Source organism: Schistocerca cancellata, chromosome 9 (assembly GCF_023864275.1).
Source record: "Schistocerca cancellata isolate TAMUIC-IGC-003103 chromosome 9, iqSchCanc2.1, whole genome shotgun sequence".
NCBI lineage: Eukaryota > Metazoa > Arthropoda > Insecta > Orthoptera > Acrididae > Schistocerca > Schistocerca cancellata.
Genome location: NC_064634.1, coordinates 249,353,514 through 249,379,507, shown reverse-complemented (window position 1 = coordinate 249,379,507; position 25,994 = coordinate 249,353,514). Strand labels below are relative to the sequence as shown.

The 25,994-nt window shown below is 38.6% G+C and overlaps 1 protein-coding gene across 1 annotated transcript in view; it reads left to right on the top strand.

Moving 5' to 3' along the window:
• Positions 1 to 25,994, top strand: part of LOC126100186 (small G protein signaling modulator 1-like) — a 292,492-nt gene that overhangs the window by 85,256 nt on the left and 181,242 nt on the right. The window contains exon 10 of the mRNA XM_049910745.1: positions 21,417 to 21,497. Within this exon, the coding sequence (XP_049766702.1) occupies positions 21,417 to 21,497 (81 nt within the window). The remainder of the gene's footprint in view (positions 1 to 21,416; positions 21,498 to 25,994) is intronic.

Sequence of the window (25,994 nt, the reverse complement as noted above, 5' to 3'; positions counted from 1 at the left end):
GTATGTGGCTGAGGGACTGCGTCAGCTTTCAGACAATACTACTTACAAAGTTTGCCAAGGTAATCCCATTCCTGATGTCCAGGCGGAGCTTCAAGGAATCCTCAGAACCTTAGGCCCCCTACAAAACCTTTCACCTGACTCCATCAACCTCCTGACCCCACCAACAACCCGCACCCCTACCTTCTACCTTTTTCCTAAAATTCACAAACCCAATCATCCCGTCCGTCCCATTGTAGCTGGTTACCAAGCCCCCACAGAACGCATCTCTGCCTACGTAGATCAACACCTTCAACCCATTACATGCAGTCTCCCATCCTTCATCAAAGACACCATCCACTTTCTCGAATGCCTGGAATCCCTACCCAGTCTGTTACCCCCGGAAACCATCCTTGTAACCATTGATGCCACTTCCTTATACACAAATATTCCGCATGTCCAGGGCCTCGCTGCGATGGAACACTTCCTTTCACGCCGATCACCTGCCACCCTACCTAAAACCTCTTTCCTCATTTCCTTAGCCAGTTTCATCCTGACCCACAACTTCTTCACTTTCGAAGGCCAGACATACCAACAATTAAAGGGAACAGCCATGGGTACCAGGATGGCCCCCTCGTACGCCAACCTATTCATGGGTCGCTTAGAGGAAGCCTTCTTGGTTACCCAGGCCTGCCAACCCAAAGTTTGGTACAGATTTATTGATGACATTTTCATGATCTGGACTCACAGTGAAGAAGAACTCCAGAATTTCCTCTCCAACCTCAACTCCTTTGGTTCCATCAGATTCACCTGGTCCTACTCTAAATCCCGTGCCACTTTCCTTGATGTTGACCTCCACCTGTCCAATGGCCAGCTTCACACTTCCGTCCACATCAAACCCACCAACAAGCAACAGTACCTCCATTATGACAGCTGCCACCCATTCCACATCAAACGGTCCCTTCCCTACAGCCTAGGTCTTCGTGGCAAACGAATCTGCTCCAGTCCGGAATCGTTGAACCATTACACCAACAACCTGAAAACAGCTTTCGCATCCCACAACAACCCTCCCGACCTGGTACAGAAGCAAATAACCAGAGCCACTTCCTCATTTCCTCAAACCAAGAACCTCCCACAGAAGAACCCCAAAAGTGCCCCACTTCCGGGACTGGATCAGACTCTGAATGTGGCTCTCCAGCAGGGATACAACTTCCTCAAATCCTGCCCTGAAATGAGATCCATCCTTCATGAAATCCTCCCCACTCCACCAAGAGTGTCTTTCCGCCGTCCACCTAACCTTCGTAACCTCTTAGTTCATCCCTATGAAATCCCCAAACCACCTTCCCTACCCTCTGGCTCCTACCCTTGTAACCGCCCCCGGTGTAAAACCTGTCCCATGCACCCTCTCACCACCACCTACTCCAGTCCTGTAACGCGGAAGGCGTACACGATCAAAGGCAGAGCCACGTGTGAAAGCACCCACGTGATTTACCAACTGACCTGCCTACACTGTGAAGCCTTCTATGTGGGAATGACCAGCAACAAACTGTCCATTCTCATGAATGGACACAGGCAGACAGTGTTTGTTGGTAATGAGGATCACCCTGTGGCTAAACATGCCTTGGTGCACGGCCAGCACATCTTGGCATAGTGTTACACCGTCTGGGTTATCTGGATACTTCCCACTAACACCAACCTGTCAGAACTCCGGAGATGGGAACTTGCCCTTCAGCATATCCTCTCTTCTCGCTATCCGCCAAGCCTCAATCTTCGCTAATTTCTAATTTCAATTTGCCGCCGCTCATACCTCACCTGTCTTTCAACAACATCTTTGCCTCTGTACTTCCGCCTCGACTGACATCTCTGCCCAAACTCTTTGCCTTTACAAATGTCTGCTTGTGTCTGTGTATGTGTGGATGGATGTGTGTGTGTGTGCGAGTGTATACCCGTCCTTTTTTCCCCCTAAGGTAAGTCTTTCCGCTCCCGGGACTGGAATGACTCCTTACCCTCTCCCTTAAAACCCACATCCTTTCGTCTTTCCCTCTCCTTCCCTCTTTCCTGATGAGGCAACAGTTTGTTGCGAAAGCTAGAATTTTGTGTGTATGTTTGTGTTCGTTTGTGTGTCTGTCGACCTGCCAGCACTTTCATTTGGTAAGTCACATCATCTTTGTTTTTAAGTATATTTTTCCTTCGTGGAATGTTTCCTTCTATTATAACTATATATATATATATATATATATATATATATATATATATATATATATATATATATATTTAAAAAGAAAGATGATGAGACTTACCAAACAAAAGCACTGGCAGGTCGATAGACACACAAACATACACACAAAATCTAGCTTTCGCAACCAACGGTTGCCTCGTCAGGAAAGAGGGAAGGAGAAGGAAAGACAAAAGGATATGGGTTTTAAGGGAGAGGGTAAGGAGTCATTCCAATCCCGGGAGCGGAAAGACTTACCTTAGGGGGAAAAAAGGACAGGTGTACACTCGCACACACACACATATATCCATCCATACATACAAGACACAAGCAGAAAATGTCTGCTTGTGTCTTGTATGTATGGATGGATATGTGTGTGTGTGCGAGTGTACACCTCCTTGTGTGTTGAGGACGGTCAAAGGCCGAGTGGTTCTAGAATTTATGCGGAAATTCTCGAAACATTACAAATTGGTGCAGGTGATATTGAAGTCCAACATAAAAACAAAATAGGAAAGAAATCAGAAATAATACACAAATGCAACCAGTATATGGGCGGAACACACACACACATGAAATGATAATGTATTCCTGTTTGGATGAGAGAGAACTCTGCATTACTGTAAGAAAGTAGCGTTCAGCATTATGTCAAGAATGGTGTAGAACTCATACATATTGTACAAAGAGCACAATAAAGGAAGAAAAAAATGATTCCTGATATTTGTTTACTCTATTGGAAATTGAAGCTTGTTAGCTGAATGGTTAAAAGAAAAAATGCATGTGCTGATCCAAGTGGTTCTCCAGGTCTGGGAAAACTTCCTGACAAGAAAGAGTAAAGACTGTGTTTGTTTACAAGTGAATAAGAAGACGCTCAAGAATTATTTGTGCAAGGTGTAACAAGGCATCACATTTCTTAAATACAAATGTTAGGTGATACAGAACAGCATACATCAGACAGACTGTAATGTACTGTCCAATTATTATAATTGTTGTCTCTCTAGGTAATACTCGGTGGTTCAAAAATAAAGAACAGGTTGTTTATTACAGACAAGCTTTGAAAGATAGAAACACACTGTGCCTGTCACTGTATAGAGGAAGGTTCAAAGTTTCATGTTTGCACAGACGCTATTCCATACACTCAACAAGAGCATCATGCATTACTTGAGAAACATTGAAAGGGTAGTCCATTTCATTCCATACATGAACCAACAGGTCCCTTTTTATTGAATTGACTGCTTCAACAAATCATTTTCTCAGATACTGAAGAGTAGCTGAAGTTCCTGGCCTGCCCATCTTGTGGACTTCTGAGGGCTCCACGTGAATACATCTCGGATATGCGTGACGTTTTTGTCAGAGGTGTGTGGCTGCCTGTGCTTGTCCCCATTGCAAATACAACCAATTTTGAAGATTTTTTAATGCCAGTCTAAATCTACTTGTGCAGAGACAGTGTCTTGCTGAATCAATGATGGAATACGCATTGCACTTGAGCAGTGGATTGACCTCCCACAAATTCCAACCCACAAATGATTTCTCTTGTGGTATAGTCACCGTGTTGCTACAAACAAACAGTGCAGCTGTATCAAAACTTTGAACTTTCTTCTCTCCAATGGGCATTACTGTGCCTTCTTTAAATGAAGTGTAGTGTTAATTATAAGGAAACAAAACCAAATGTTTATTACTTTCTACAAACAACTTTTTATTTGATCACTCACAAACAAGTTAAAGTGAAAGAATATGACAATCTGAGTATACTATAGTAAACAACAAACTTTTGTAGGTAAGTGGTAGTTTTTCATATTTAAAAATATGGAATATAGCATGATACATCAAAATTTAAATAGAACATAGCCTGACAGTATAAAAATGTATCACATTTTTAGCACTTACCTGTCAAAATGGCCAACTGCAAAAGGATTATGATAGATTATTTTGCTAATGAAACGTCAAATAAATTTCAATAGTATTCTTTTGATGTTATTAATCTGACTACAGATACTACATTTTTTATTCTGCTATTGAAAATTAATCATATGGGAATGTAAATTCAGAGTACCTAATGAATTACGAACTAATGCTACAAAGCTAGAAAACATTCACAAAAGACAAACTGCCTATTGGCTTCTGTCTCGGGTTCTTTGGCTGACGTTCATCTAATGATTTTACTGACGTTTTGCCAGCAAGAGTAGCTGGCATTGTCAAAGCTTCACCCTCCATTGCCAGTGGTGAACTGGCGCTGAGCTCATGCCTGCAGACTATATGTACCTGGCGTGCCAACATCAGGGCTTCTCTGCGGTCATTTCCGGTGCGGTTCTCCTCTTGCTACCTGCGACGGTCTTTCGCTGCTGAACAGGAAGCCAGGATCTGTTTATTTTAATGCTTTCCTCTTTCTTATTGAAACTGTTCGTGTGTTTTTGTATTTCTACAGCTTTTCTCAACAAGCTTGTGTGATAGTGCTTCTCTACAGCCAGAACTTCCGTGTTGGCAAATTTTATTACGTGGTCGGTCTCACTCAGTGCGTGCTCTGCCATGGCCGATTTCTCCACCTCCCACAATCTGCAATGTTGCTTATGCTCTTTGATCCTGGTGTTAATTGATCGTCCAGTCATTCTGACATAAACTTTCCCACATGCGCATGGTATATGGTATATTCCCAACATTGCAAGTGGGTCCCTTTTCTCCTTCGCCGATCTAAGAAACTCTTTGATCTTCCTTGGAAATTAATCATATGGGAATGTAAATTCAGAGTACCTAATGAATTACAAACTAATGCTACAAAGCTAGAAAACATTCACAAAAGACAAACTGCCTATTGGCTTCTGTCTGTGGCTGCCACTCGTGCTGGCAAAACATCAGTAAAATCATTAGATGAATGTCAGCCGAAGAACCCGAGACAGAAGCCAATAGGCAGTTTGTCAACAAGTGGGCATGAAAGCCTGAACAATTTTGTATTCACAGAAGGAATTTGTCTACATTACAGTACTGGTAATGTTAGGTTCGAACTGAACGTAGAAATATGAAGTAGAATAAAAGTCAAATGATTGAGAAAATACTACTGGCTATCAACAAAAATAACCAATAAAACTGCCTCTTTAACAATCCTTGAAGTCAGGAAATGGAAATAGCTTCAGAGAATGCTTATTAACTATGGTATAAATTTGTTGTTTGCCTAGAAAACTTCAAATCTGATCATGCTGATAGATTTTACATTTCTTAAATACTTGCATAAGTAATGTTCAACAAAATATGTTTTGAAAGGTGCATGAAGTGTAACTTAGGGCCAGTATACAGTTAAATGAGGTGTGAAATATCCAAAAGCCACTCCAAATTGGTGCAATTAATATTTTAACACCACTGGATTGAGCAAGACAATTCTTGTCTCTCCAGTATAGCACAAGTAATAGTTTTATTGTGCAGCTATGCCAGCACAGCTGGTCTGCAGAATTCATAGCTCTACGATTGCCTGCTGTGCTGTGTTACTTTTTTGGGTATGAGAAACTCCAAATCCCTGCAGAGGACAATTTTTGACATGGAAATTTCACTTTCTTTCTTTTGTGTTGTAGTTCAGAAAATAGTATCTTCGGTTTACAGCTGGTGCATTGGGCTCATAGATTAAATAGGGATGTACATACCTATACCATAGTATGGCCATGTTGTGTACACTCTGCAACAGTTGTTCTGCTATTTAAAACTGGATGTTCAATCAGCAAGCCATCACTAGTCATTGTCCACAGACAAATGGTTAACTACAGTCATGACTTCCTTATGCATCAACAAGAGATGACATCCTTGTGGGGATTGCCAATGACTTGACAGGCATGTAAAGATGTACTGCTGCCATGTTAGAAAACAAGAGTTACAAGTCACAGTATTTCCCATTGACTCGACAGCATTATATCTTAGAGAATTTTGTAAAATCAAAAGCCAATACCCACAGATTCAAAGAGGGGCACACGCTCCCCTTTTGCTCTCATTTTGGATATCTATAACATCAGTGTTACACGGTAAAAAAGTACTGTAGTGTAGTAGAACCAGTACACAGTATAGGATTGTATAGAAATATATACTATTACTAAACATGTCAATTTATAATGTCATTTCAGATACTCAAAACATTCAGGTATTCATTTACTTCTTAAAGCTCCTTGTAAATTAGTTGATACTCTGAATTAAGCAGAAAGCAACTGCACTTTGCAGTGGAAGTGGAACTTCATCCTTCTGGAATGCTCCTCATGGAAATCTATATCCAAGACATGGCCTTCTCTCTTTGCTTCCCATACATAATCAGTAATAGCTCAAGAAAGAATGGACAGTACTGTGTTTTATCACGAGAAGGTGTCTGCTCAAAAAGTGTTATGAGTGAGCATCTTTCTGGGAGCCAACACATGTGTTATAGCCCAAACTGATACTGTGTTATTCTTTTCTCTTCTCAGAAGAGTGTAGTTTGAGAAGAGACACGATTTGTTATTATGCATATAAGTTTTTTTTTTTTTTTTGTTAAAGCAAGAATTTTTATTATTTTGTCAAAACTTTTGATGCTCTTCAGGCAGTTAATGAATTTCACCAAAATTAATTATGTAACAACTCAGGAAATAAAGTTGTTTGGGTTCTTTTTGTGGCTATTGTTGTTCTATCCCTTGTGAAGATAGATACACAAGAAGTTATGAAGGAACAAAGTTAATTTCTCATTCTTATGATGTCTTTTTTTTGTCATGAAAGACAAGTGCTTGGTCTGAGGCAGTTGAAAGCTATATTATGAGACTCATTCAGCGTAAGTCTATTACAAATACATCTGCTGTTGAACTTCCAAATACACTCCTGGAAATGGAAAAAAGAACACATTGACACCGGTGTGTCAGACCCACCATACTTGCTCCGGACACTGCGAGAGGGCTGTACAAGCAATGATCACTCGCACGGCACAGCGGACACACCAGGAACCGCGGTGTTGGCCGTCGAATGGCGCTAGCTGCGCAGCATTTGTGCACTGCCGCCGTCAGTGTCAGCCAGTTTGCCGTGGCATACGGAGCTCCATCGCAGTCTTTAACACTGGTAGCATGCCGCGACAGCGTGGACGTGAACCGTATGTGCAGTTGACGGACTTTGAGCGAGGGCGTATAGTGGGCATGCGGGAGGCCGGGTGGACGTACCGCCGAATTGCTCAACGCGTGGGGCGAGAGGTCTCCACAGTACATCGATGTTGTCGCCAGTGGTCGGCGGAAGGTGCACGTGCCCGTCGACCTGGGACCGGACCGCAGCGACGCACGGATGCACGCCAAGACCGTAGGATCCTACGCAGTGCCGTAGGGGAACGCACCGCCACTTCCCAGCAAATTAGGGACACTGTTGCTCCTGGGGTATCGGCGAGGACCATTCGCAACCGTCTCCATGAAGCTGGGCTACGGTCCCGCACACCGTTAGGCCGTCTTCCGCTCACGCCCCAACATCGTGCAGCCCGCCTCCAGTGGTGTCGCGACAGGCATGAATGGAGGGACGAATGGAGACGTGTCGTCTTCAGCGATGAGAGTCGCTTCTGCCTTGGTGCCAATGATGGTCGTATGCGTGTTTGGCACCGTGCAGGTGAGCGCCACAATCAGGACTGCATACGACCGAGGCACACAGGGCCAACACCCGGCATCATGGTGTGGGGAGCGATCTCCTACACTGGCCGTACACCACTGGTGATCGTTGAGGGGACACTGAATAGTCCACGGTATGTCCAAACCGTCATCGAACCCAACGTTCTACCATTCCTAGACCGGCAAGGGAACTTGCTGTTCCAACAGGACAATGCACGTCCGCATGTATCCCGTGCCACCCAACGTGCTCTAGAAGGTGTAAGTCAACTACCCTGGCCAGCAAGATCTCCGGATCTGTCCCCCATTGAGCATGTTTGGGACTGGATGAAGCGTCGTCTCATGCGGTCTGCACGTCCAGCACGAACGCTGGTCCAACTGAGGTGCCAGGTGGAAATGGCATGGCAAGCCGTTCCACAGGACTACATCCAGCATCTCTACGACGTCTCCATGGGAGAATAGCAGCCTGCATTGCTGCGAAAGGTGGATATACACTGTACTAGTGCCGACATTGTGCATGCTCTGTTGCCTGTGTCTATGTGCCTGTGGTTCTGTCAGTGTGATCATGTGATGTATCTGACCCCAGGAATGTGTTAATAAAGTTTCCCCTTCCTGGGACAATGAATTCATGGTGTTCTTATTTCAATTTCCAGGAGTGTAGATGACATCATCTGGTGTTGTTGGTCTTCTTGTGACTTCTTTGTAGCTACTTTCAGTTTCAATTATAGACCTTTTCCCTCAATATTCATAAAGACGCACCAAAATTGCTATTGAGGTGGTTGTATGTAGAATTACAATCCAAACCTTCAGTAGTTTGAGACATGTAAAGTTAAAGACAATTTCTTTCAAAAGTATTTAGAACTGGGCACATTTTTTTTCTCTGATGTTGGGATTTCTTTTTAAACTTGCCTTGATCATGTGACTTACTAATCTACACACATTACTGTCTTTTTGCATAAAGTATAACATTAATGAGCCTTATTTTTTCACTGCATCCTGTACCTAAAGAAAAAAAAGTGCATTGTTGATAGCAACACCAAGAAGGCAAGGAAACTAATAAGGCTTTCTGAAACAGTCTTTTTCTTTAAGAATGTTGTATAGGATATGGCTGAAAGAGATGGGTCACTTAGAACCCGTGGTTACGCAACAAAGGATTTAACCAAAATTAATGACAACACACTGACTGTAATGAACAGTGTGTTGTAGAAAGAGTTCTCATGTCCAGTTGGGACGTATTGAGATTTTTAAGCTTACAGCATGGAGTCAGATCCACATCATTGTGCTGCAAAACACACACTGTAAGAGTGGACTGTGTAATACCAATATGTGCTGCTTGCTCTTGCTCATTTATTTTTATTGAATGGTCACACATATATGGTAAGGAGTGAACTCTTAGTTGACTCATACACTGGTGTCAACCAAGACTTTTCTGAAGCAGTATACAGTTTGTGCTTTTGCCTATTGCACCTTGGTCAGCCACTGAGATGCTGTGTTGTATTTAATATTCATGATAGTAAGTGTTGGGTACAATACTTTATTGTGCATAGACAAAAAAATTAAAAGAACATAGTATGCTCAGGAATCTCAATGCTTTATTCTAAAAAGGGAGGTTGTTGACAGGATGTAACAGTGAACAATTTATATATACAGTGAGACAGTGGTTATTGTAAAATTGTGGCTCTGCTGGACCTTTTCATTAATGGTTTTTATTGATTGGGATGAAAAGATGTGCAAGTAATATTTAACCAGTTTATTTTAATAAATAGATTTGATTGAAAAGAAAAACTCCACATACAGAAATAGCAACATTTAAAGCTTTTATGAGGGCCATACTGAAAGCCGTAAGCAACCAATTGCTAAAATTTCAATTCCAACAATGTAACAAAACTGACTGCAGGCTTGTAACCTACAGACTGTAAATCACATGTTGTCATATGGTGACATCATTAACATCAGCCGCTTGACCATAGGCAGTGCATCCAAAATGGCCATCAGTGTTCCATTCCAGTAGTGTGGTGTGGCTGAATTCCTTGTTAAAGAGGGAATATGTGCTGTTGAAATTCACTTCACACTTTATTGTGTCTATGGAGATGTCTGCATAGGTGCCAACAGTGTAAAGAGGTGAGTGAAACATTTCAGAGATGGAAAGATGAGTATTCAAGATGAGCCAAGTAGCAGTCGCCCTCAAACTGCCTTCGTGGAACACATTGAGGAAAGAGTTGATGAGATCATTAAAGAAAACAGGCATGTCACAATAAATGAAATCATTGCAGGATAACACAGTGCAGTGCAAGAAATGACTCAAAACTTAATTTATTGAAAAGTTTGCACCTATAGTTGACCAAAGATCCAAAACTTCAGAAAAGAACCATCACCCAAAACCTCCCTGATAGGTTTCAAAATGAAGATGATTATTTTTGGATGAGGATTGTGCCAGGCAACGAAAGCTGGTTCCATCACTGCAAACTTGATGAAACGAAGTACCAGAGTATGGGATGGCACCATTTGGATTCACCATCAAAAAAGGAAATGAAGACAGTGCCATCTGCTGGAAAAGTTATAAGCATGCTTCTCCGGGATTTTCTTGAACCTGGATAGTCCATATATCCACTATATACAGACACTTTTGAAACTTCATCGTGTATTGTGTGATAAATTCCCTGGAAAAGGGCAACATGGATCTTCACACTGCTTGTATCACTGTACAGCAGATCAGAACATTTGGGTGGGAAAATCTTCCACATCCTCCCTACAACCTGACTTTTGCAATATCTGACTACCAAGTTTTCGGTTGTCTTAAGGAGCAGATGTGAAGCCAACACTACTAGATGGTAGAGTATGTTCGACAAGCAGTGCACCAGTGTCTTTGGGAAATAGAAACGGACTTGTATTGTAAAACTGTTTTTAAAATTGCAGAAAGATTGACAAATGCATGCAAAAAATGGAGACTTTGTAGAAAAGTGACAAAGTATATATATTACGATGATGTAATAATAGTGTACTTGCAGATGTTCTGCCAGTTTGTTGTTTCCATTTAATGCATTTTTCCATTTTAGTGCACAAAATGAAAACAACAATTCGGTGGAACACTTGGAAGCATACTATTAATCAATTATAACAAGAAAACCTGAGAGATCAAAATTATGTACTTGGTTTGTCTAAAAATTAAAGATTAAAATTTTTTAAAAATTGTTGCTCATTATTGTCATTGTGACCCTTGTAAAAACTGAATAATGTTTTACAAAAATATATATATTTTTTAGTAGTGTTAATAAATTTGAACAGTTGTTTAGTCCTTTAACATCTGGCAATTTGTGGCTCAGCTGCACAAGATAACATTGAAAACCATTTTTAAAATGAAGCAGCTCTTTGGCAGTAAAAAAAAAGACTTTGAATAGGAAAATTGTTAGTGATTTAATATATCTTGCTTTGTGGCTGAGTTAGAATAGACAACACATGACCGTTTCAAGCAGTTCTTTAGTTAATTAAAAAAATATTAAATATGAACAATTGTTCATCCAGTTAATATCTGCTGGTTCAAGGCTCAGTTGAAATAGCCCAGATATAAAACCTTTTAAAAGCTAAGCAATTCCTTAACATGTCCGAGAAAAGAATTTTGAACAATTGTTTATCAACTTAATGAACTAATCAGAACTGCAACTTCCTATCTCTGAAACATGCTTGCATTAGAAAACAGAACGAACATTTTATCCCCACATAAATGCATGCTCCATTAGGTGTGGTGTCCTCTCCATAAACTCTTAGTTACAGTATATTACATTAAAAACCAATACATAAAAATGATGCATGTACCAGTAAAAGTTTGTCAGCAAACACACTTAAATGTATGTGAATTGGTGCAGCCTGTATTCACCTGTACACATACCAGTTTGAAAACTTTTTGCGGCTGCAATAATACCAATTTAATGTGCCTGGTAAGTACAGTATGCTTATTGGCTGTAGATAGGTTCAGTCAAGGACCAGAATTCCCATGAAAGGGAAAGGTAGTAATAACAATTGCCAACCTGTTGAATATTTACTGTACAGATACAGTGACTTTTAAAATAATAAGTAAAACATATAGTAGGGGAAAAAAAAGACTTGGAGGCATTCATGAACATGATTTCAGTAAATTGTAAGATTTGAGCTTCACAAGATGGTTGACAGATTCCAGGCTGCGAAAACTCTGCATGGCATGGAAAGTCGAACCATGTTAGTAAGGATTAGAGTAATGTGTGTGCTGTATGAGAGCACAAATAATCCATAAAGTTGCAAAGACTGCAATGCTAGAAAGTGCATGTGAGGTTGTTGATGTACTGATGGAGGTTTTGCATTTCTAAAGCCTTGTTTTCACATTTGATGCAAAAGTGACAGTACAGTTTAGAACATACCCATCATAGTTATTGGCTAGGTTGCAAGTAAGCAGAAGTGCTAAGATAGTCTTCCATGAATACCAGCTCAATTGAGAAATGTGGTACTGACCTTAGAGAAAAAACTTAGTTAAGAAAAATTCAGATGAGTTGTATGAACTTCAGCATTCCAATCATCTGTGAATTCAGGTAGTAAAGTCTTCATCCCCGAACATGGTCAGTGGTTAGTGCTCCTTTTATTTGAAATTAATTGTTGTTAAAAGAATTCTGGTGGATTTGTATCAATTTCTGGTTTCGATAGCAAATATCTTTAGCCACCTTATATAATTTTACTCATTTTGGGTATTGTCTTTGTCAGGATTCTTGATAACAAAAAGAAAATTAACATGTGAACATTCATGGCACTTAAAGTGTCCTGTATGTACTACGATGATTCTCTTAAAAAGCAAAATGAAATTTAATGTAAGGATCCAAACTAAGCATAAATGTGCATTACAAAAGTTCACTAAACTTTTTTTGATTCTGTACATTATATACATTTTTCTGGTCATAACTGCAATAAAGATCTAGATTATTAAAATGAAAATCATCCACAGTGCAATAAAAACATAAATAGACATAGTAGATAAGCAGTTCAAAAACTTGTATACCTGCGAGATAAAATCATAAGTAATAATCCTGAAATACATAATTTTGAATATGTACATAAATTTGTCATTGCTATCTATCTCAATACATGTTTGTACAATGAAAGGAAACCATTTATTGTAGTATCAATACATTAAAATCATAAACATTGACAAAATATAATTTATCAATAAACACGAGTTTGTGACAAAATACCATTTCTAGTTGTTCACACCATCTAGGGAAAGAGGCAACACAAAGCATGTAGTAAACAATCCAGAAAGCCATTTACATAGTGGACAGTAGGTGAAATGCTGCCACTGGGAAAAAGTCAGCACCTGCTTGATATGCAGCCTCTATTACTTCCAACAACAAACAAGAAAAAGTCCATATACTAGTTCCTAATACAATTACTGTTCAAAAGAGATTGTGACTGCCCCAGTCTTGTGCAAAAAGTTTCCATTCCTCTCAAGATGTTGTTTGGGCACATTATCCAGAATTTTAAAATTTTTCCAGAATAGGGCTCGACTCATCTTTTTCATTATTATGGCGATCCCTGAGAGTGCCCTCATTGTGGTTCTGAATCTGTGTGCAAAATTTCTGCCTGTGTGTCCAGCATGATTCTAGCTACGGGGTATATGATTTTATTTGTTACATGTAAGTGACATCAGTGCAGTAACTATGGTGGCAGCTTGAACTGAACAACAGATGTTCTTTCGACCAGTCCATTGTGAGTGGGCAGTGTTAAGTAGGGGGCATGCGGCTGCAGTGGTCGGTGTTGTTGTTGTTGTTGTTGTTGTTGTTGTTGTTGTCACAAATCATAACTAAGCAACATCTCTAAATAAAGTATTCATTCTCCAGAATAGTTTGAAGAAGAGAAAAGCATTCACGTATTTTTCCCCACACACCTTGACTCCTGAATGAAAATTATATGTGGACACTAGAGATCAGAAATGAGTTTAGTATACTCACATTAAACTCGCCAGCGGGTCCTGTAACGTCATCTCAGAACTTGCTGTCTCAGTCTGCTCGCAGACTCAACTCGCAAATCTGCACTGTGACCCTTTTAACCGAAAACATGTCACTTTAATCTATTGTTGGGTACAAATGAACTGTCTCAGTGTAGAAAAGAGAGTGAGTTCTCAGGAGTTTGCAGGTATAACTGACAGCTCACTACATTGCTGCTACATGCACAACTGTTAGGCATCACAATTATTACCAATACAGTGACTGATCAGTTAACAGTGATTAACGTTTTTTTGTGTGTGTGTTTGTTTGTTTGACTGCTATAGATTTATTTTAATATCTAATCTATATTCAGAGAATGTCTAAAAATCATGTTGATATACAGACAGGATCAGCAAGTAATGATGTACGTGATGACAGTGCAAGAATACATGACATGGAGATGAGTAGTTATCAGTTCTTAAAATAAATTTATAGCAGTCTTTGAAATAGTTACACAAATGAATGATAAACTACACAACTTGCTATTGGCCTGAAAATGCAAGGTGCCGTGACCAAAAGAATACACAGATAATGTACTTTTTGGTTGCAGGTACACAAGTGTGATGTAGATTTGTGGCTAGTTTTTATTTGATGGAGGAGACACGTGTTTTCTCATGCTGAAGTTGGAATAATCAAGGACACAACCACTTTGTTTGCATTGGATAAAATTTTTCTTCTTCTTATGGGACGCATTTGCAGTTGTATACACTGCACCACTTAATTTTCATCATACACCCTCCACAGCTTCACAAAACATAGCTTTGTTAGAGGCCATGTGATCCCAAAGTCGGTCATTTTCACCCTTCACACTACTTTACATTAGCAAAATTGTGCACTCAACTTGTGTGTTATGTTGTGGCTTTACACTTCTGCACACTTTAGTAAGAGAGAACGTGTCGATGAGTAGGAAGCAACCACAATGCCACTATTCTCAGACTCATCATACGCACAGAACTGCAGTGGCAAGGAAGGAGTTTTAGCATAGCACTGGCATTGATTTTTAATGTATGCAGCCCTCAACATTAACCCACTCTAATTTTGATCTCTATTAGACGCATGCTATGATGTCATTGAAATGCAAAATGCAGACAATTTTGCACTGGGAAAAATAATCACTGGTGATGAGACTTGGTTTTATCACTAAAAACCTATTGCAAAATGACAAAGTACATGAATGCACATGAAACGTCAACACTTTGACAAAATAACTTATATTGAAGCCAATGTGACATGTGAGTTGAACAACACCCCAAAAGAGGAATTTTCTGACAGTTTCACATGGTTGCATGAACATTCTGCCAATTGTACTCGAGTGAGGGGAGACTATGTAGAACACCTAAAGCATTACTGTTTCTTTATTTGTCATTAAAGCAGTCTCGACTTTTTGGCTGCTGAGGTACAAGGTGGAGAAATTTAGTACACGGAACTGCCACTTCTAGTGACAGCAGTAGTTATAACCTGGCTGGGTATTGAGTTTAATTGAACTTGGATGACAGTTGTGGGTACATAATTCAATGTTGCTTCAACATGCTGCCAAAGTTCATCCAGAGTAGCAGCTAGTGAGTGGTGGCATGCCAGTCTCTCACCAACTCATGACCAGGTGTTTTCAATGTGTAAGAAATCTGGAGAACATGCTGACCAGAGTACAGTTAAACACCCTCTGTGTAGCAATAATTCAGGGCACCACAGGCAATATACTGTCTTGCATTATCTTGTTGAAAGAGAAGGTCATGGAGACCTAAAAAAAAGGCAGAGTCACCATCTTCAACAAGTCAGAAATGTAATGGCTGCTGTCCAGATTACCAGCTTTGCAAACCACATGATCTGGTTGTGTACCCAATAACACACCATACATCACAATAGTTGCTGGGTTTATATGACAGTGAGAAATGCAATCTGACAATGTTTCTCCTCCTTGGAACCACCGTTCACAGGTACGCCCATTGTGATGTTGTACGCAGAACCGGGACCTTCTGAAAAGATGACCTGGAGCCACTCCTGTGTTCAGTGTTGTCATTAGGTGTACCGCTGTCAGTGCACTTATCTGCCGCCATGACAATAGTCACTGTGCTGACAGTGTGTAGTGCTCCAGATGCCATCACTCTGCAAGTTTAATTGTCTGTCTTGTTGCAAACAAGCCCGTTTTCTGACTCAGTGTCTGAGATGTGGCTGTGTAATCCTGCATGGGCAAGGGACTACATACATGTCCTCTGACATGCTGTATGTTGTTGAGCATGGCCCTCCATTACGCACGAGTTCTGTGATTGCATGACAATCATGGCTGCCTGACCAGGAAAACAGGAATATTACTGAATGATAAAAATTACATTCTAATGGGAGACTATCATCCCGCTGTGGAATTCAGACACATCGTGGTATATGTTTCTGCTTCATACTCGAGGCAGAACAAGATCTTCTCACAAGAACCAACATTCTAATGTGATTTATGAACAAGAAATCTGCTGTGTAAGCGTTCCTTGTATATACAAAATGTAGGCAGTGTTTATCCTTCCTACTTTGTACTTTTTCACTGAAATGGTAATTTACACATCCAAGCATGTAGTACACTATGTTATGCCAATTTGAAATTTGTTGCATGCTGCCTTCATGGTGTTGCAGTTTTAATGCGCAGCACCGTAGGTATGGTGATATCATAATTTTGTGTGGAAGTGTGAAAACCTCAACAAGATTAAATGGTTTGGTGAAAGACTTGACATCATGCACTCGAAAATTAAATGTGCTGTATAGATGGCAAGAGGGAAGTGTATGAACTTCCATTACCTAACCATAAGAAATTCAAAGTGGAAGATAACACAATCTAAACATACTTATATATTTAAAAAGAAAGATGATGAGACTTACCAAACAAAAGCGCTGGCAGGTCGATAGACACACAAACATACACACAAAATTCTAGCTTTCGCAACCAACGGCTGCCTCGTCAGGAAAGAGGGAAGGAGAAGGAAAGACAAAAGGATATGGGTTTTAAGGGAGAGGGTAAGGAGTCATTCCAATCCCGGGAGCGGAAAGACTTACCTTAGGGGGAAAAAAGGACAGGTATACACTCGCACACACACACATATCCATCCACACAACCAAGACACAAGCAGACATTTCATATCATTAATTCTAAACATACTTATGCGTACTGCTGAAGTGTAACACTATAAAGAACAAGGTGTTAGTAAATCGTATTGTAAAATTAGAATAGAAATAAAACCAGAGAGAAAGGTATGTAGACTACCAGCTAACAAAGTAATAACACTCTTTGGTGTGAATGTTTTGTAGGTCAAGAGTTCAGAATTAATGTTTGATGCCATGCTAATAGAACACCTAGAATCTTGTCTGTATATTGCGGAAAAGGAGACAAGTAAGTTAACAGAATCAGTAGTTTAAGAAAATGTCTGCTAAGAATTGCAGAACTATTACTTTTTGCAGACAGGTAAAAATTTTCAAGGCTTCTCTCACATAAGGAGTCCTGTGACTGTCAAATTTCTGGGGGAGAAAGCAGTTAATATTTGACTGATATCTGGTTGTTACAGTTGCTTTCTCAGTAATGGTGCAAACTTTGCAACTAGATTGAAGAAGACCATGTTCAACCATTATAGGAATAATCTTAATAATGCAAAACATTGGTTGAGTTCCAAACAAGAAAATCTTGGAAATTTGCATAATGTGCACAGATGTTGGAAGAACTGAAATTTTTTTCATACTGAGTGAAGTAGTCACAATGACTGCTGAATGAACAACGTAACTTTAGTATGGATTGTTAATGTGTTTTTGAAATGGTACCCGCCGGCTGGAACTGGTGTTCTCTTTTCAGGCGTGGCACATTGCCTGCTGTACACTTTACATGGACTGTTGACTATGTTCTTGGTGTCACCACTTTTGCTAGATGACACTGCTAACTTAACTCTTCATTGTGCTGCTTTGCACATCTGCAAAGAAGAGTCTGAATTGGATTTTGTCTGCTGTTAGTTAAGGTTTAACATTGTTGATTGCTTTGCTTTATTTGATTTAGGGAATCTCTATATGGGTATTGGTACTTGTAACTACATACATATGGTGCAGATTTGCACAGTTACAAAAAAAAGTATTTTTTGAAAAAAACTACTCAAATATTTTTTAATGCTCTTCCTGTATCCTTGACTAATCCTGTGCACGAAAATAATTAATAATGGTTGTTTGTAAAATATGCTGAATGATTAACTGGCAGCTTTCATTATAAACTTTTATTTATTGATGTACTTCATTTTGTTGAAAGTAAATGATTTCAGTGTATTGACTTTATATTGAATGGGTTCCTTTTGTTGCACTGATAAATAATGGTTGTGTATTTATACTTCTTATTGCTTAGTTTATGATGAAGATATAAATACATATTTAAAGTTGTTTTCTTTGTTTCGTATTTAAACAATGAGGATTGACTTTATGTTCCTGGCTTTGCAGCTTTTTGTATGTTCATCTATTTTATGCATGTTTCTTTGTGGTTAATTTTCCTTGTAATTACTTAGACTGTAATCATTCTTATGAGCAGAAGAATATACATAAAAAGAAAGACATTTGCTTATGGTTATACATGAATAATTCTATTTCATTATATTTAATTTAATTTTGGTTTTTAAAGAGGTAGGTTATTTTACATGCTGCACTGTCTGGATGTAAATTGTTTTGGTCACCTCACTGTGCACATTAAGGGTGTTTATTTTGTGACATCAAGTTATAATATAGTGCAATAATGACAGGGTGGTAATAAATTAACTTCCAACTACTTGAGAGGACCCATAAGGAAAAAGTGTGATTGTATGACAATGAAACCTTGTGCAACATTTGTAAGGACATTTGGTAGAGAAATAATGAATAAACCATTGAAAGAAACACATTTTAATATACATATGAGAGGGTAACATTTATGAATTGTATGCCAAGTTTATGTTCCAAAATGTTCTTCTACCTTTGTGTGGAAAGAGGACCACTCTGTGTTCCTTTAATGTGTTAATATTCACAAAAAGCAGTAGTACTGTTGCTGTTGTTTTGATAAAACAACTTTATAAGTAAAGTCCCGCTTACGTTGTTCAGACCTGTGTTGACTGTCTGCAACTGTAATGCTCACTGATGCTTGTGTTTCAAACCCACATCACTGTACCTGTACCAGTGCCTAATGGCAAGTCATGACTCTTAACACTACTAGCAACAAAAATACTATAAATTTGGTTACCCATACAGTAGTTTTCTGTCTGTTTGGCTCCAGTAGTGAAAGTTTACTTATAACCACCTTGTATCTTTAATATGAAACTCTGTATCTATTGTATTAATTTTAGACCGTATATCCTTTCATGCCTGTGGGCATCATTCTGTGATTAAGTACATATTCCACTTTCTAATTCTCTTTTATGTTATCATAGATTCTGACAGTGGTGGTGTGATGTTCGCTTGCTTTATTTCCTCATTGATTGTCCACGGTGTCAACATACTGTGTTGCTAAACTGGCTGGTTCTTTGCTTTCACTGTTCACATCCACCCAATATACACGTCTAATATGGCCAGTTAACTATCGTTTAACTTTCGATAAGCCTCATTAATAGGTTGCAGGCAAACATCCACATACTGCTACAGTAGTTTACTGTTGAACATCTATGAGCAGTAAAAACCGAACCACACATTTCACAGTCTTTCAAATAAATTGAACAGGTATTGTCATTGCTTTAACACATGGCCTATTGTTGTAACACTTATTTCACAGTTAAGTTGATGTAACCAATATGGGTTCCGCGTCTGGAACTCGGCTGTGGACTGACTGTCTCAGGACCAAAAATGAGGCCCTTATATATCCTCACAATAATAGGCACTGAAACTACCCATTGTTTGATGTTTAATTTACATAAATTACAATTAAAACTTTGCTCAGTCAATTAACTGATTACATCAAAAACTTCCTTCTTTTTAACAGTTTCTTCTACTACAATAATTAAGTCGAATTATTTGTTTAAATCATGAAATTAACCAATATTGCTATGCAAACAATACTTTTGACAAAATTGGAAATTATTTTGGAATTAATTAAGGGCTGGCTTTGCTAACACGTTTTCAAATAGAGCCAAATAGATCCTTTAAGAATACTATTAGGTGTTCCTCCAAATGTTTACAATTAGTACAGAATTTATATTTGTTTGTAAGTCAAAATAGTCAAAATAAATTAGGAAATTGATGACATACACAAAACTAAGCATAAAATTAGATCTGGTGCTATACTGAGGGCCAACCTTTCTCTTTTATGAAAATGCAGATTATACTCATGTATGTTAATGGTAATTAGTCAGACAGTAAAAAATAAATTTTAAGGAGGAAGATGGCAAAACGAGAGGGGAAGTAAAAAATCTCCCAGCTTGCTTCGTCACAGTGGTAGCCAAAAATGTGAAAATGGATAAAGTGTTGAAACAAATTTTTCATGTAAACTGTAGATTGGTGCAAGTGCTAATATAATTTCTGACCTCTGTCAGCAATTTTTATCTGACATTGTGAAAGTATAGTGGGGTGAGTGTGATGTGTAACATATTTTGTTCACTAAATACACACAATTTACTAACAGGTGTCAGTTTGTTGGGGCGCATGGCATAAATTTGTGTGGGTTACTAATAATGTTTCAAGTCATGTCTCTGATTGTAGATTAAATTTAATAGATGTGAAATTATGAAAATTGTAAAAGGCAAGTCAAAGAAAATTGGAACACTATTGCCCAACTACACCCACAGTAGTATAACAAGAGGCTTTGGAGGACACTTTAATGATTGCTCCTTGTGAGTGTTAGGGTTCTGTGCAAAATAAGCTGGTGAGTAATAACCAGAATACATGTTGGAGTTTCTGAAGACTGATTAGAGTGTTGTTGTCCAATGATATTTCTGCATGTGGAGTTAGGGAGATGCATTGCTATTACTTTCCATTTCAAATATAGCAACACATCTGTTGTGAATCATTGTAGTGATAGTGAAACTTCAGAGTTTGTGAATACATTAATTGTTAATCTATCTTGTGTTGTAATTTTATATTTAGTATTAACAGAGCAATATTATTTTCTAGTTTTGACTCACCTAGTAATAGTTCAATACTTGTAAATTAAAGTTGTTAATTCCAAAGTGATCCACATGTTAAAATATTTGTAACTGGTAGTCAACTGCTGATATCATTCACATGCAAAAAAGTTTAATGTTATAGTTTACTTTGTGCTTTGTTTGGATTTATTTTTACTTCCATTTTTCTTTTTCATCCAGACAATAATTTATGGTTTATTTGCTTTAGTGGCATGTTCATTTTGTTTCTCAGGCATAAGTAAGAGTTGCATTGCAGAGGAATTCATGTTCAGTTAAAATACATATCCTTCAAAGGTGATGGAAAGAATATGTACAAAGAAGACAACCCTTGCTCTGCTAGAGTGGAGATGAACAGATTTCATAGTCTTCTCCATAATGGATTCATGTAGAAATTGTTTAAGCTAAAGAATTATTAGACTTCCTGATGCTGTATCTATGGATCAAATAGAAATTTGTTCATTACTCTCTTCTTATTTCTGGTGTACCTTTATGATATTTACCACTTACTACTTCTGTTGCAACTAATTCTGGATAACCATATTCATGGCTTCTATTTTGACAGACGTGGCAGTCTGCCTGTATCAACAGAATCATCTCGAAGACAAACTAGTTTTCGTCGAACATCAACAATATCACATTTGTAGTAAGTTTGGCTGCATTTACACTTGTGATGTTTGCTTTGTCTTTAACCTGAGTGCACATTTTGAGTAAAGTGTGTTCCTTTTCTCATGTCTGTGTCACAGCGTGCTGTAGCATCTTAAAATTAACTCGTAAATTTTGAGGAATAGGTATAATGTAACAGTGCCAATTCATCATGTTGGGTGCGTTTTGTACAGTAGTACTGCAGGGTTTCTCAACATTGGAAAAGTCATACTTGTTCCACGCATTTACGTGTTCATAGTGTGAATGTCCTTACATTTGTTCTGTTTATATGTGGCATGATATGAAGTCTTCTTTCTGTCCTATCTGTAACAAACATTGTTTAGTTTGCATCTGGTGTGTTTCTGGCAGAGGCAGTTAGTCTTCTGATTCATTTAATAAATTATTTCCAATTATAGTAGAATTATTTCTCACTGGGTGGTTGTTATCTCTTAATTCATGCTTTACAAAAATTGCTAAAATTAGAGGCTGTGTGAACCAAACCCTCATTGGTGCTATTGACTTTCACTGTCATTTCTCAAAGACTGCATTACTTTCTAACAAACTTTATAACTTCCATGCTGCTATTACATGATTAATATCTATAACAGCATTTTTTTTTTACTGTGGAAGGTGATGGAATTTGCATTAGTTTGTCAATGTATTTTACCTGACTTTACTAACCATTCTGGAATGCTTACTGTTGGTGGTGGTTTCTTTCTTCAGTCGCATGTTCTTGCACGTGAAGAACTAAAAATCTCTACGTTTATACACTCGATATTGTAAGACTCTGTTTTGTGCTGCAGTCTTGGCACTCGGAGTCTGATTTGCACAAGCACCTGTCAACATGCACCTGGAAGTCTTTCTGTCTGTCATAGACTTAAAGACTCTTTTGACTGTTGGTTTTCTTCAGTTTGACACAGCGGAAGATTTTGTTACCTGTTGTTCATCTGTTTTTCAAAGTAAGTTACCAATTATGTTTAATGATTTATAAGTACAATGAACATCAGAACTACTTATGATTTTAAATATTTTAGATTGCAGTTTTTTTGCTATTTGGTTTTGCTTCTTTGTTTTCATTTTGGTGTTATAAAATAAGTTACTGAGGCACTCTAATATCGTCATTTTTTATTCATAGAATTATTGGTGGTGTTTATAATTAATTAAATTGCAGTTTAAAGATGTAAAGGAACCACTTTCAATCTTGCAGCATTATATGTAATGTCAGGCATAACATCAGGTGCTTTTACAAAAACTTCAAAATATTTAAACAAGACAGTAGCTTAACATCTTGAGTTGGGACTGTTGTGAGAAGATAAGTAGCTGCCTTGTTGAAAAGTGTGCAATTTCAATGACATTGTTTGTGTCTGATGTTATACCCTCTGGACATAAATGGTTTTTATGGTAACATTATGCTATAAATTACTGGTCCTTACATGAGGCTTTCCTTGGTGTGAAAGTATAAGCAATGTAAATTGGCTGGGATATAAGGGAAAGTGTCTACATGAAAAGACAAAGGCATTTTTTTAGAAAATGTATCTCCCTCAATGTGTCATGTTAACTTTTCCAATAAAAAGAAAAATCTCTGTAGCTTCATCATTGCCCAAATTTACAGGGCAGACGGAGTGCAGGTAGGGGAGGGCATGTTGTTGCCACAAGAATGGCTGTTGATATACTCAGGAAAATAATCAGGATGTAGGTGGCACTGAATGCAATGTGAAACTATCTAAATTTAGAGAGAGAGAGAGAGAGAGAGAGAGAGAGAGAAATGAAATTGCATATGATAAGAAGGTAAAAAGAGGGTGTTGGGTCTGTTATCCATGTATGAATTTAATAAAGAAGTTTTAACTCTGCAATGGAGGATGTGCTGTTTTGAGATTGCTCAGCAGGTTGAAATTATTTTTGAGACATGTACCTCAACCCGGAAACTTGCCATTTACAAGCATTCTCTTACCAGTGCAGGAATCATGGACAACCTAAGACCTGCCCTCACAGTTACAGTTCTGCCAGTATCTTTGCTACTTGCTACTACATGCTAATTACCACATTATCTTGTAGGATGTTGTAATAGGGGTTTTGCAGGAAGGTCTGGGTTTGTATCTCTCAACCAAACAGTGCTTACATTATTATTCCTGTAATTGAAAACATAATAGATGCTTCTGTAGGTTCACTATCTCAGGGTGAGAATGTTAGGAAGAAACTAATATATCAACATATTATTAAAATACAATGAAAATGCAATTTTATTGGGTGTATGATAGTACAATAAAAATGGATTCTGACAAAGGCTGAACACAAAAGTATATTTGTGACATAGAATATTGAATAGAGAAAAGCTGGAAGGTTTCAGGCCCACAAGTGGTCACTCATAGGTGACTGCCCAATCATTTCATTTGAGAAAGTGCATCAGTGGATACTTGGTTTAGCTGTTTCATTGAATTAGTGAATGCTCACATAGGTCAATCACTTGTATAGTTGAATAGTTACGGGGTTATCCCTCTGTGGCCACATGAAAAACAGATGATTTATTTTTTAGTAACATAAAAAGTAATACTAAATATGATGATGTAGTTTTATTCCTTACAGTTTTGTCTTTAACAAATCTGTGCCCACACCGGACACTCCCAGTAACTGCTGCACCAGGTGAAAAGACCCCTTGCAGCAGAACATTGGTCATTGGCAGAAATTCCCAAAGCCCTTGTATTGGACCTCTGTTGTTGTTGTTATTGTTGTTGTCTTCAGTCCTGAGACTGGTTTGATGCAGCTCTCCATGCTACTCTATCCTGTGCAAGCTTCTTCATCTCCCAGTACCTACTGCAACCTACATCCCTCTGAACCTGCTTAGTGTATTCATCTCTTGGCCTCCCCCTACGATTTTTACCCTCCACACTGCCTTCCAATACTAAATTGGTGATCCCTTGATGCCTCAGAACATGTCCTACCAACCGATCCCTTCTTCTGCTCAAGTTGTGCCACAAACTTCTCTTCTCCCCAATCCTATTCAATACTTCCTCATTAGTTATGTGATCTACCCATCTAATCTTCAGCATTCTTCTGTAGCACCACATTTCAAAAGCTTCTATTCTCTTCTTGTCCAAACTATTTACCTTCCATGTTTCACTTCCATACATGGCTACACTCCATACAAATACATTCAGAAATGACTTCCTGACACTTAAATCTATACTCGATGTTAACAAATTTCTCTTCTTCAGAAACGCTTTCCTTGCCATTGCCAGTCTACATTTTATATCCTATCTACTTCGACCATCATCAGTTATTTTGCTCCCCAAATAGCAAAACTCCTTTACTACTTTAAGTGTCTCATTTCCTAATCTAATACCCTCAGCATCACCCGACTTAATTCGACTACATTCCATTATCCTCGTTTTGCTTTTGTTGATGTTCATCTTATATCCTCCCTTCAAGACACCATCCATTCCGTTCAACTGCTCTTCCACGTTCTTTGCTGTCTCTGACAGAATTACAATGTCATCGGCGAACCTCAAAGTTTTTATTTCTTCTCCATGGATTTTAATACCTACTCCAGATTTTTCTTTTGTTTCCTTTACTGCTTGCTCAATATACAGATTGAATAACATTGGGGAGAGGTTACAACCCTGTCTTACTCCCTTCCCAACCACTGCTTCCCTTTCATGTCCCTCGACTCTTATAACTGCCATCTGGTTTCTGTACAAATTGTAAATAGCCTTTCGCTCCCTGTATTTTACCCCTGCCACCTTTAGAATTTGAAAGAGAGTATTCCAGTCAACATTGTCAAAAGCTTTCTCTCAGTCTACAAATGCTAGAAACGTAGGTTTGCCTTTCCTTAATCTTTCTTCTAAGATAAGTCGTAAGGTCAGTATTGCCTCACGTGTTCCAGTATTTCTACGGAATCCAAACTGATCTTCCCCGAGGTCGGCTTCTACTAGTTTTTCCATTCGTCTGTAAAGAATTCGTGTTAGTATTTTGCAGCTGTGGCTTATTAAACTGATTGTTCGGTAATTTTCACATCTATCAACACCTGCTTTCTTTGGGATTGGAATTATTACATTCTTCTTGAAGTCTGAGCGTATTTCGCCTGTTTCATACATCTTGCTCACCAGATGGTAGAGTTTTGTGAGGACTGGCTCTCCCAAGGCCGTCAGTAGTTCTACTGGAATGTTGTCTACTCTGGGGGCCTTGTTTCGACTCAGGTCTTTCAGTGCTCTGTCAAACTCTTTACGCAGTATCGTATCTCCCATTTCATCTTCATCTACATCCTCTTCCATTTCCATAATATTGTCCTCAAGTACATCGCCCTTGTATAGACCCTCTATATACTCCTTCCACCTTTCTGCTTTCCCTTCTTTGCTTAGAACTGGGTTTCCATCTGATCTCTTGATGTTCATACAAGTGGTTCTCTTATCTCCGAAGATCTCTTTAATTTTCCTGTAGGCAGTATCTATCTTACCCCTAGTGAGATAAGCCTGTACATCCTTACATGTGTCCTCTAGCCATC